The 13,783-nt window shown below is 34.2% G+C and overlaps 1 protein-coding gene across 1 annotated transcript in view; it reads right to left on the reverse strand.

Moving 5' to 3' along the window:
* Positions 1-12,552, reverse strand: part of LOC130809678 (oxysterol-binding protein-related protein 1C) — a 13,310-nt gene extending 758 nt beyond the window's left edge. Inside the window, exons 1-10 of the mRNA XM_057675439.1 lie at positions 11,667-12,552; positions 10,873-11,226; positions 8,484-8,583; positions 7,394-7,836; positions 4,652-4,807; positions 4,047-4,214; positions 3,832-3,972; positions 2,585-2,815; positions 2,114-2,227; positions 1-1,968 (exon numbers count right to left, since the gene is read on the reverse strand). The exon at positions 1-1,968 is cut by the window's left edge and continues 758 nt beyond it. Of these exons, the coding sequence (XP_057531422.1) occupies positions 1,807-1,968; positions 2,114-2,227; positions 2,585-2,815; positions 3,832-3,972; positions 4,047-4,214; positions 4,652-4,807; positions 7,394-7,836; positions 8,484-8,583; positions 10,873-11,226; positions 11,667-12,170 (2,373 nt within the window). The 5' untranslated portion in view covers positions 12,171-12,552 and the 3' untranslated portion in view covers positions 1-1,806. The remainder of the gene's footprint in view (positions 1,969-2,113; positions 2,228-2,584; positions 2,816-3,831; positions 3,973-4,046; positions 4,215-4,651; positions 4,808-7,393; positions 7,837-8,483; positions 8,584-10,872; positions 11,227-11,666) is intronic.
* Positions 12,553-13,783: the final 1,231 nt, after the last annotated feature.

The following is a 13,783-nucleotide window of genomic DNA, read 5'->3' on the forward strand; positions in this document are numbered from 1 at the left end:
GGGACAGCAAAAAAGAATTGATTGATGATTGATCGATTAATTGATCAATCGATTGGATGGTAGGGAGTTTGAGGAGGAGATGGGCGAAAGGTTATTATTGTTATGTAAGAATAACAATATCAACAACAATAAGAGTGAATGAAGAACAAAAACATGAGAGATGAAGGAAAAAGATTAATTTCATCATCGTTTGTTTAGAAATTGTTGGAGAGGATGCAGCTACATTTATCGCCGAGCATAAAAAGTATAACGATATCGAGCAGCAATAGAAATGGATTCATTGACTTAATGAAGATAAAAGTCGCAGCTCGTCACATCTCTTATTGCACTCTTTTTCACATCATTCTCATCTCAGCTTTTCTTTTGCCGTTTTTCTTCATCCTCATTGCTCTTGTTACCCTTGAAGGTGTCAACAAGTGTTCTTCGCTTGGTACTTATTCCCTTTTTCGGGATCTTGCTTGAATCTATTTGTTTATGATGGTTTTTTGTTGGAATTATTTCAATTTTTTGCCCCCTTTTTTGTTGGATGAATGATGATTGCTTGCTATAATTTGATTATGATGGTTTAATTATTGGGTGCATCTCAAATCTATTGCCTTTAGATGATCTTGTTTGCTGTAATTTGCTTATGATGATGGGTGATTCCAAATATACTCTCCATTTTTGATGCAGTTCAATAGGTTTACTGATATATATATTCTATTGATTGATATTAAAACTAAGTGTTATTGCTAATTCTGTGTACAATGGGCAAATTGATCCTTATTTATTTTTAATTTTGACTCGATGCGAAAGACATTGTATTTTATTGGTTGAATTTTCACGTTGATTTATTGCTATTTTTAAAAAAATGGTATTTGACGCAAAAAAATAATAATAATAATGGTATATGGTGAATTATTAATTTACTACAAACGGCACACTGACGGCAGTTGTCATTAATGGTATTCTGTGCTAACGGACGAAAACTCAATGATATATGGTGAATTAAAACATTTTGTGCGGTGTATGGCGAATTTCGGAGAAACTCAGTGGTATATCATAAAATATCCGTTTTTAAGAAAATAAAACTTGCTATAGCAAGTCATTCGGTCACCTGATTTATTCTAAGAAAATACCCCTCAAATTTGCTGTAGGTGAAATTATTATAGAAAAATCAAGAATATGTTGGATTTATTTTAGATAATTTTTCCTATTTTAAATCGACAAACAGCATCAAAACCAGCTTATAAAAGTAGAGTATAAGAAGTAATAATAAATTAAGCCATGTTTGGATTTATATGGCCGACACTTGGCTTGATTTGAAAGTCTTAGTCGAAAAGCAGCTAACAGTTTTGGCAGTATAAGTAGCCGACCGACACTTGGTTTTTGATTGATTCCTTATTATCACATGCTTACCGACAATTTTGATTCAACAACAAACAGAAAACAGATGACCGTAAATGATAATAATTCTGTATTCTATACTATATATAGTAAGTGTGCTCATTTAGATGCTATTCCAATTTGCAATGAAATACAGATACAAAACTTTTAAGTTTCCAAAAGAACACCAGAAGAAGGGGAGCCCATTTGGGAAAGAATTGGAAAATACAGATATTTCTTTTTATTGTTTACCTATTCATCATCAATCAATTCATCTTACTATACTTTACAATCATGTGATTCACATATCATTGACTCAAAACAATCAACCAGCCGCTATCCTACCCATATATGAAACGAAAAAGAATGCCGAACACTAATAATTGTTTGCTTTTCCTTTTTTTGGCTAACCAAACAATTCTTCTCTTCAGATGTGTTTACTTAGTCCATCTCTGGTGTAATTTGACCAAAGATATCAGGACATGATTCCCATTTGCCCTGTTCCCTGGACTCCCAATACCCTCCAATAAAACGGTAAGTGTCAATTTGTTTATCCTTGGCAAACCACCGTGGCTGCCACCCGCTTTCTTGCATTTTCCGAGCCTGGAACAATTAGTACAAACTGTTTTTACAACTATGGCTCTAAGCTCTCAACATTAGAAAATTTGGCCCCTCAGTAAAGATAGACAAGTATAGGCCAGCAGGAAATCAATAATTTAGTTCTTGCTATCAAACATTTAAATCATACCTGCCGTTGCCTCTGCTCTAGTCGCAACTTCTCCGCATTGGCCTTTTCAAACTCTCCATTTTCCAAGTACCTCTGGTCGGGCCTTAGCCTGGAGTCTGTGGGTGGCAACTTCTCCTACACAATAATAACAGAGTAATAGGGATTAAAATTTCCCAAAACTCATCCAAGAATTTCATTAAGCTTGTATTTACAATATATAGAATAGATTGAAAATAAGCATCTTAACGACAAATCAATCCAGTGCATGCACCTCCATTCACACCCTTTTTTTGAAAAAACAAACAAAAAAGAATATAATGCTTTTCCACCAGTTAACAGTCAGGGACAATTCTGGAAACATTAAACATTTCATGCTAAGTTTTGCCTCAAAATATTTGGATACCAAGTAATAGTTTCCTACTTTCCTATGTCAGACAGTCAGGTAGAAAAGAGAAGGGGGACTAGATAAAAGGGCATTTGTTTAATAGTCACCTTTAACCCCGGAGTAAGCTCATTCAATGTGATTGCAAACCGAGTTAGGTTGTATCTGGTTGGGAATCTTGGTGGCTTGCTTCGTCTCCACAATAAGCGGGCTTCTGAGACGGCGTCAGATCCCTTTCCCTTGCCTAAGAAGTCACCAATTACATAATGCATGCTTTCATCCCACTTCCCAAACAACGTCGCCATTGTTTTCCCGTTTCTGTCTTGCACTATACCTTGTACCTGCAAAGTGAACACATTTATATAAGAAGCTGATAAAATGTTCTTGATGTGTTCAGTGTCACGCATACATGACCTATTACTATTAGTACACTAGCAAGGTACATGGCAGGATTATCTAAAAATTTCAAAACACCAAGCGCAAAACCATTACTTAGTAAAAAAAAAAAAGACCAGAAATCAAGAACCTATCACACAAGACAAATGCATAAAAATGCGAATCCTGGGATATATTGAGCTATCTACAAATCACGAGAGTGAATATAACTATTATACTAGGTAAAATTCATAATGTGAGAACAAGGTACAAAAGCATACAGAAACTTCATTAGAAACAAAAACAAACAGAAATGTGTATTAGTTACTGTTTGTATTTTGCCTACTAGCGCTTAGTTTTGGGCATCAAACTTGCACACACCTGAAGCTTAAGAGTATAGTAGACCTTCCTGATTCCGAAACACAAATGCAGAAATCATTGAAGTCATTTCTCGACCAGTAATTGCTTAGAAACAACAAGGAAATTTTTTGAAGTATCAGACCTCCTGTATAATTCCAATTGCTTATGTTTTAAAGCATCATTCATTGGGTTTTTTTATATAAAAAAAAATTCATTCGTAGCTAGTAACCAGTAATTGCAACTTCTAATATAAAACATATCTGGATATCTAAAACACTGCTTGCGGTTATGAAAACAGAACAAGATTGGAGCCAAAGAAATAGACCCTAGCTATTGGCTAACACACAGAAATAAAGCTAATATATGCTTAGTACATGGCACTTAAAGCGTCCCAAAATCAGTAAAGCCATAATCAGAAAAATCATTAGACCTAAATCCGCCCTTGACTGGCATTTGCCTAAAGAAGTCGATAGGTCATCACAGTCTCAACTCTCAAGTTTCAGCCTGAAATTTTCATAATATCATTGGCCACACACAGAGAACTAAGACAGAGTCAATGATGTTACTCATGGTTGAAAACAATACAAAGTAAAACTGCTGATGAGGAAGAGAAAGCCAGAACCTGACGGGGAGTTCGGTCTATAATAGACTGCTCTTTAAACTTCAGCTTGCAGGAGTATTCCCGATTTCCCTGTATACGCATTGTACCATAGTGTTCGCAATACAGCTTTCCTAATATAAGGTTGTATATTGATGTTGTTACCTGATAGTCAAAATTAATAGTTTAGAGACTGAAATCAAAATAAGACCTGCTAGACGGTAATTGTTTAAAGCTACCTTGCTCCATTGAAAGACTTCTCCATCATCAAACTCTAAAGTCAGAATCCCAACAGGATCAAGTTGTATAGAACGACCCCAAAATTTACTTTTTAAATTGCTGTCTCCCCACAGTTTCCACCCAGTTCCTTCACAATGACAGGCAACAATCATAGGATGATGACTTACCTAGTAGAACATAACAAAACAGACAATCAATAAGTTGATACAGCCTTGAAATTCATTTTTTATATCTTTATGGCCCCAAGATTACAATTACACTTGCTACATTAATTTAATTGACGACTAGTTTGGATAGTAAATTTATTCTTTTTTATTTGTAAGTCAAACATTTAACATCAGTTCATATGTAAACATTTTTTTTAAGAGAATAGCTTTCAATTTATTAGTTAGACATATTAGCTGATGCACTAAAAAGGAATACTTTTAACTTAAATAAGCATGCTCAGATTTAGTTCTCAAGTTCTATATAAGGTTAGTTCTCATGTGAACTTCGTCTTCTCCCTATACACACATACACACACACATATACATATACACAATAAAAATAAAGCTCTTTTCAAAGATTACTAATAACTTGGCCCTGTCAGGTGATAGATAGATACCTTCTCTGAGAAGAAACGGAGCCCTTTATCAGGAAATTCAGCTTCATAGGTCTCCCCCAACAAAGGATTAAATGGTTTGCAGCTTCGTCCCTCAGTAGAAGCATAGCCAGAAACAGCAAAAGCAGCTACATTGAGAATTCTCATAAGACTGTTCCCCTGAAGATTATCATTTTAATATCATGATCAAGAATAGGAATGCTACCCAGATTCCAGAGACAGAGACTGAACTTATTTCCTAACTAACAATCGTAACGAAAACACCAGCCATGTGAAACTGCTGATAGGCCTTTCACAATGCAAAACTGCACATGGAGAAAATATGAACACTGTTCACTTTACCACCTGTTAGAACCAATGAGAAGGGAAAAACAACCAGGAGGATCTTGGGCACCAACCTACGCCCAGGAATCTCAAAGGTTTGTAGGAAAGAAAAGGAGAAGCCATACTATAGGAGAATAAAAGCAAACTTATATAAACAAGAGTTTCAGAGACAACATTTGAAATACACCCTAAATCTCAAACGTGTAAAGTTTTGTCAAATGATAAAGAATTCTAACATAAATCGAAGTCATTTCTTTTTCAAACAGCTCAATCAAGCAGAAAAAGAGAGTCGATTCATGAAAAGTGGTGATGCAATGCAAAAAGTCACAAATATTCAAGCCAGATATAGTTGGGATTTTCACTTATCCAAATTAGAGTTCTTACATGAAAGTCCTCAAGTTCCATCATTACCAAAAGAGGCCGACAAGATGATACAAAAGACTTACTTGGACCACTTAGAATGTCTCAAAAATGATACATATCATCACATATGAACAAATGAATCAAATAAAAGAACAATGGAAAAGTCAAAGCCCATTCGCAATTAGTTAATTTGAGAAAAAAAAATTCACCATAACTAGTTATTTTTGCTTGTATTGGAAATTTAAAATGTTAATCAAAAATTCACATTTAGCAATATTATGGTCAAGGCTTAGTTCATAACTGTGGTTTGGTCGCAAATCACAATTGATTAGTAATCATTGTGATGTGGTAACAAGGATGATGCGGTCGGATAAGGCCATGAAATATCCCTTAAGTCGGCCGAGAGCACAATTAGTTTACACACTCTACAATATCGAAAAATACGAGGACTTTTCTGTTTTCTTTTAACGTGGGAAATTTCAAGAGGGCAAGATGGTCAAAGTATCATAGTTATGGACGTGCCTATCTTACCTCAGCAAATCATTTTCGAGAGTCCATTGCAGACTGAAAGTGGAGAAAAAGAATATGAAAAAGAAATACATAAAGGTAAGATGAACACGAAGAGTTCTTCAAAGAGAAATGTAGGTTACCCTATGAAAGATTATAAAAGGTTGAAGAAACGAGAAGAAAAATTTAGTCAACAAGTTCAAGAAGATTTTCTTTGAAGATTAAACGATTAAACATATAAAGGAAAACAGCAACTTAGTCAACAAGTTCAAGGAGAAGATCAAGCCTTTGAAGAGGATGTGAATTCTATAATCAAAAATGCTCCAATGATGATGAATAAAGAAGATTGTGATAAAAATGCCAAGGACAATTCTCCTGTTGATTTGTTTTGTACTTTACCATTACCCATAGCTTAAAAAGAAAAGTTGAAGAGCATTTCTCAAGTGATTTCAAATTTGTAATGAAATTGAAAATATAGTAAAAGAAAGAGGAAAAAAGATGCCATGGCAGAAAAAAAAACAAGAATGACATGAGCCAAGGACCCAAGAGACATTTCAAAACACTTGTGCAAAAGATGTGGTCAAACAAGAGAGCAAGGATGGCAATCTGCCATCATAACATAAAGGAAAAACCCAAGAAAAAATGCGAAGTGGTAAAAGAAATGATCTGTAAAATAAATCTAGAGAGAATCCAAAACAAGGAAGAACGCTGTTGCTTTCAAGAGTTATCATGAAAATCAATGAAGGAAACTACAAAATTGAAGTTGATGGAGTGAGTCTAATCTTCACTGTGTCTAGTTCAACCTTTAGCTTATAAGGGACAAAGTTTGAGATCACACTTTTAAAAAGGGTACGAAAAATGATGCAAATGCAAGGTCACAAATGTTCAAGTCCGCAGCACTCATCCAAATTAGAGTACTTCATGGAAGTTCTCAAATCTTGTGAACTATAAATGAGTCCTAAAGGATAATACAAGACCAAATTGGACGATCCACAATATAGACACAAATCATCACATAAGGACATAGCATATTATGGTCAAAATGCACTCGTGCAAAATACCCAAAAGGATTGAAGTACTCAAAAGAAGCAAACACATCAAATGTGATGATTGAATGTAAAAGATGTAGTTGATGTATTTTTTACTTAAGCATACATACAAAGAGCTGAATATAAAAAAAAGAGAACAATTGAATTGTGATGATTGAAAATTAATTTTCCGTAGCAAAATTGTTTCTTGAAAGCGACTATGTACCTCAAAAATTCGACTTTGTGTCAACTAATGAAGTAATGACAGCATTGAGAGATTAATCGACCGTGTTATTAATTAATGTGTTTGCCAAGAAAGACATTTTTCTTGCCTAAACTATCCCAGAACATTTTCAAGACACTATGGACACTTAAATCTATTTTGTTGAAGCTTAATATGTAAACTCAATTCATATCAAGTGACCTTATAGAAATTTAGACTACCCTAACTCAAGGTATCACTGATTATAGGGTGAAGGGAATATTGTGCGAGAAAAGGATAAGTCACATCTTAAGAAATTACCTGCTTCCCCCATGCGTTTGCCCTATCAAGGAGATGTGAGTATTCCAATTCTTCAAAGCATTTCTGAAGTGAAGAGATTGGTTCATTGAAATACACTGGTAGACAGACTTTTGTAAGATCTTTTCCAATGTTATCTTTTATCATTGACCAAAGACTAACTCCTTTCTCCTTCTCCTTAGGATCAGGCAATTTCTTACGCCTTTTAACATACGGAAAGTTAGCTACAACTTCTTTTATTGAAGGATCAATATCCTCCTCAGAATCGGCAGCATTAAAATCATCGCCAGAGGAGAAGGATGATATCCTCAGATCAGATCCACTGCTTTTGAAAGAACTTGATGATAAGAAATCTCTAGTGTCAAAAAAGGCATTGTCTTCTTCATCTGTGTCTTCCTCGGCAGCATCAGCCCTATCGTTATCATCTGAATCACTAGGACTTGCCTCTGCAGACAGATACATAAAATTAACATCTTACAAGTAGGATAAGCTACTCTAAAACTTTATTTGCTGAGATAAAAGAAAAGCAAGGAGAAAGAAAATCATTAAGCATAAACAAGACCATGTAAGGAACAGAAACCCAAAGAACAGAGTGTATGAAACCTTAAACCATCATTAAGCACTAGCATCACATGCACAGAGCCAGGAAGGCAGGAACCCAATGAACATAGTGAACGAAACTGTCTGAATTGTAAGACATACACAAGTCACAAAAAATGAAATTCTAAGAAATAATTGCAATTAGCATGCCTTTATTTTTGTTATAGCTGGACAATAAGCATTACTTGCGATCGTATGAAACAGAAATGAGAAAACACAAAAAAATCCAGAATGTTTATGACACGGGTGGCATAACCAGATCAACATTTGAAAACAAATCTACATGTAGTGGAATAAAGCTCAACATCAGAAAGTGCAACACAAATGAACAATACATCATCCACTCAAAATTTACTATCAGATTGAAGGTACATGATAAAAAATCGAACTTCTCATTTTTTGGCACTAAGTATGCATCGTGAAGGCTTAAATGGAAAGGCAAAACAGGAAAATCAACTGAAGCAACTATAAACTTTCCAAACATAAATCTTACCACTAGATTTATCTTGCTTTGAACCAGAGGAAGCCCCTTGCTCTTTTAACTGCTTCTGACTTTCATCAACTACTGTGTTTTCCAAGTCAACTTTCTCTGTCTACAACAGCAAAATAAGAACACAACCCCTTTAGAGATCAGCTCAACATCAATTCTAATTTCACAAGGGAAAATCATTAAAAAAAACTAAGTAATCTATAAGGCTTAAGCTTCTTGCAATATCTACCCTTTGGAATTAGAATACCATTTAACATCTCAAACTTTTACACTTGCTAACAGCATCAGTCAAGTGCCAAGTGGTACATGAAAAGATAAACTATAAATCAACTGTTCTATAGTAAAACAAAATATTAGAAACTTCAATACCCATGACAGATAATTGCAGGCTTAAAGACTAAAGCAACAGAAAAATATGGAATCAAACATAAATGACTTAAATTAACTCAAAAGTTTTTATCCAAATCTTTTAAAAAGCCAGAAAGGATAGCTTAAGCTTCATGTCTTCACCTCAATATGATGTCAGACACCAATATAAGGAATCATTACATACTCAGACACCCTCTTTTAACCTTTAGGAAGAAATGCAGAGTAAAAAACTGCATTAAAGCAAAGGAGGTAAGAGGTGTAGAATTGACTACAAAACCACAAGCAATGTACTGGTATACTATTAGAGATTTGCTTCAGTGTGCAATCAATCAGATTGACAGAGGGAACATAGTGAACATACGCATAGGCACATAATTGTACAAGCACAAAAGAAGATTAGCCTCGATTAATAAAGATCAATAAAAGACTGAGATTACTAAGAAGTTAATGAGCAGATTTCACTCATGTCAAGTATGATAGCTCATTTACCTTCAGTTTACTAACACTCACTCTACCATCATACACCCAACTTTGACTTAACTAACAGGGATTGGAAGCTGAAGTCATCACTAGATTATTTACTCACAATAGAGTATGAGATTGTGACTTTGTTATTAAGTACCATCCAGAATCAAGAACTAAAGTGCCATCCACATGCATCAGACACATAATCCCTCCATTCAACTCTAGCTATACCATTTGATTATGAAGACCCTATGTTTTTATATCTTTTTGCAACTCTATCATCCCGCTCATCCTTTGTCAACCTCAACTTCTTAAATCAGATGATTTCAGCATCTGTGTATTGGATAGTTTCACAGACATCTCATGAATCTCAACAGTAAATGCGAAGAACCTTGAACAGCAAGAAAGTCTCTCCAGGTAACATGAATGTAGTACTTATAAGGCTCTGTTTGACAAACAATCAATGATGTCTGCTAGGTGATGATACATGCTTGACAAACATGTATCAATTTGAGTCAGTGGACTGGGCACAGTGGTGCACTCCCTCGACTCTCAGAGCGATGATGAGGATTCAAAATTTCACATGCATCCGTCCCCCTGAGGATAGTCACCCGTGATTAGGTTCCTGTGTGCAAGGCTCCCACAGTCCCACTTGCGTAAGAATAAACATATGAATAAGAACTACATAGTAATAATGAAGTATTGGTAATCAACAAAACACTATATGATAACCCCACTGACACAAAACATAAGTAATTACAACTCACCGTGATACAAAATCTAAAAAAATTATTAAATAAATAGTTGTTCCTTATACATGTAGCATGATAAATCACCTCACTCCAAAAAGACATCCAGTGAATGTCATTATCACCTATTCTGACTATTAACCAAATGTTCACACAATGGGAGGGGCCAAGATGGAAATAGAGGTGGACAATTCGGTCAAAGCTGACCTTACCTGTCGAGATAACCCAAACGCTCACCTCTAGTTTTTGTTAAAAGACTTTGACCCTCGTGTAGGATAATACTCAACATTCAACAGAGCGTGTGCTATAGAGAAAGCAAGAAACAATGTTTCTTCGTAGTTGAAAAACAATATAGGGATATGGAATGTAGCTAGAAATCAGTATTGCTATAGAAAATAAATTACGTTAGTGAAAATCATAGCGAGAGAAACTGCATGCCAAGGAGATTAATATTTAAAGTGATAACCCCATATTATAAGCAATCCAACTCACCAGATTAGCATATAATTGAAAACTCAATATTAGTAATGTCAATTCAAAGGGGATATGAGAACAAGGAAACTAGTTTTTTCTTTAAAAAATCATATATACTAGTCAACTTTAAAGAAAAATCAATTGCAAATTACATTAGGCGGAAAAAAAGAATATACAAATTAATCAGAGCAATGGTTACAAATCAATTAAATTATTAAAACCATCATATTACTACCAAAATTGGTAAAACTAGATCAATACTTCTACACTGGTGAAACTGAAGAAAAATGCTGAAACCGATTTGCAGGCCGTTTCTTAATATTCTTAACATGTACCTCTAACTGACGCAAGGTATCAATGAGCCTCCACTGCTTCTGCTTGAGCAAAACAAGTTGTTTCTGCATCGCAGCAAACTCGGCTCTCATAATCTGCTCACTTTCCTGAATAACTCCTTCACTCACACCCTCTTCTTGTAGCCGCTGCCTTAGCTTTTCAGTCGAAACAACATTGTCTGTGGGAGCCATCAGCTCACTGTTGGACATTCTAGGAAACATGTCTTTAACAGCTAGCAAAGCCTCCACCCACGTCATTCGATCCTCCCGAGTTTCAGCTCTTAAATGCAGCCTTTTCGTACCAGTATAAATGTAAAATCTCTTATCATCCGATCTACTTTCACGAATCGATGAAACCTACCATTAAAATTTAATATATCAAAAAACACAACAAAAACCAAAAGCTATCGCTTCCCTTCACTGAATCCCATTCATAAGCAGTAAAAGCACCAAATTCCGACAAAAGCTCACAAATTAAACAAAAAAAAAGGGTACCCATTTCAAATCAACTAAAACTAAAACTACATGTTTACTTATACAATACACGACAATCATGAATTCAATGATAATTTCAGCAAAAAAAATTCGTTAATTAATTTCGGTCCTTCATCAAAGTGAATGTACAAAGCAAAATACCTAACAAACATCTCATCACGTCACATATATCATCAGAATGTACTACACTTGCAAAATCCAACAAATATTCTTCATTGTACGATGAAAATTCATATGTATATATGATTAAATAAAAAAAATGAAAATGTAATCAAATTAAAAAAAGGTTCAAGAAAAAGTACCTTAAGATGAACCTCGCCGAAAGGTTTACGACGATGAGGATGTGAGGAAGAATTGTTATTGGAACGGCGAATTCGTTTCATAGATTCATCACCGATGACTTTAAAACCTTTTTCAGATTCCAAACTAAGAGTAATTTTATCAGGACCATGAATTTTATAATAAGAAACAACTCCATCTTGCAAAACAAACCATCTAGGTCTCCAACCTTTACCATAATTGACCCACTTATACAAAATACCACAAATTCCACTTCCAACAATATCATTAATCTTGACTTCTCTATGATCAACGCTTGACATTTGTTGATGAATTTGATTGCTAAACTGATTATTGATATGATTTTGAATGGTGATTGAAGAGGTATGATTGTGATTAAAATCTCTCCTTGATTTAGATGAAGAATCATGACCGTTGATTTGTTGAGGAGGAAGAGAATCAGTGGAGGAAGGAAGCATTGGAGGTTGCCGATTTGAGATTGGAGAAACGCAGCAAAAAGGATGCATGTGATCCGACGGCGGATGAGATGCTTGTGCAGGGGAATTCAGGTGAGGTGAGTCTTAGCGGATCATCTCACCGGAAGAGTGAAGTAATTAAATTAATTATGGATGTTTGGGAACAGACAGAAAAAAAAAAAGAAAAAGAAAAAAAGAAAAGAAAAAGGAAGAAGAGAGTTTGAGGGAGTTTGGCGAAGATCGGAGACTTGAAGGAAGATGAAGAGAAGAGAAGAGAAGAGGGAGAGAGAAAGAAATTTGTTTGTTTTAATTTATTTATTTATTTTAATTTCGGTTTAAACTTCATATAATTCAAGCAGTTGGAATACGCTTTTAATTTTCGTAATTTACCCAATTGCGAATCTTCTCTGGTGTAATTCCTAAAATCTCCCATTTACGTTCAATTTTGTGGGTCGCCTACCTACACTTTCATTTGTGATTTGATATTTTTTTATTCAGGTATATAAGATAGAAATTTCCGCATGAGCTGAGAGAATTAATTCTTTTTATAAGTGATGAAAATTAAATTTACATCACTAAGGTAAAAAAAAATTTTGACATATGTGATTTGATTTTTGATTTTGGTAAATTGCAAGTAGCGATTTATCAGTTTTCTAGTCGTATCAAATTTTTTTTTTTTACTCTTATTGGGTCAAACATATCGAATAATATATGATTTGTTATGGTTTACTTTTCAATATCTTAGCATCTAATTATATCATATTCTCGTAAAAAAGAAAAATAGGCATTATTAGTCTAATATTTCACTCGTTTGTCGTGAATAATTGCACCTTTAAAATTTTTTAATAAATCAACACTTACTCTTATTAAGTTGTCAATTATTATCATACCGATATTATAAATTAACAGTTAAGTAAGTAACCTCTTCTATTCTTCATACTTTCCTTTTTTGAATTGAAAAAATATGTCTATATTGACTATTGTCATTAAATCACCTTCATTAACCCACCTCTTTTCTTTACAAAAACAACTTTTGCAAACCTAATTTCCCAAAAATTAAGTGGGAATTCATTTTTTCATCCTAAAAAAAAGCCAGAGGGAACTCACAATTAGGTTTCGTCATTGCTATCGAGTTTGAACAATTCCAGTTCAATGTTGCCCGACGACCTTGCTAATTAAATTGTTAGTAAATTACCTTTTTTGCTGATTTAATATCCCTTTTTGCTAGTCATTGCTAATTAATTTACAGTTTTTGTTTGCACGTTTAATATAAAATCCCACCAATTTAGATTCTTCAAATGTTAAATTAAAATTATTTAACTTATATTTAATTTGTTAAAGTAATTAAAAGAGGAGTATTGGGTCAAGAATGAAAGCAATAGCTCAAGAACCATTGGCTCATGCTTCTTTCATACATCGTCATATTGTAGAGCATCATACTGAAATTACAAAATATAAATAGAGGTTATTATTTGAGTTGTAGAATTTTGGAATTGGTTCAGATTTTTTTAACGAGTTTGGATATTATGTTTAGGTCTGGGTCTTAAAATTATCCTGACTGAATCCATGAATTTAGAAAACCCATTTTGTAATATTAGACACAAGATCAAGTAGTTGTTCAAAATTAGATATCGAATCATATTTGTTCCAAATATTTGGTTTAT

Source organism: Amaranthus tricolor, chromosome 4 (assembly GCF_026212465.1).
Source record: "Amaranthus tricolor cultivar Red isolate AtriRed21 chromosome 4, ASM2621246v1, whole genome shotgun sequence".
Classification (NCBI taxonomy): domain Eukaryota; kingdom Viridiplantae; phylum Streptophyta; class Magnoliopsida; order Caryophyllales; family Amaranthaceae; genus Amaranthus; species Amaranthus tricolor.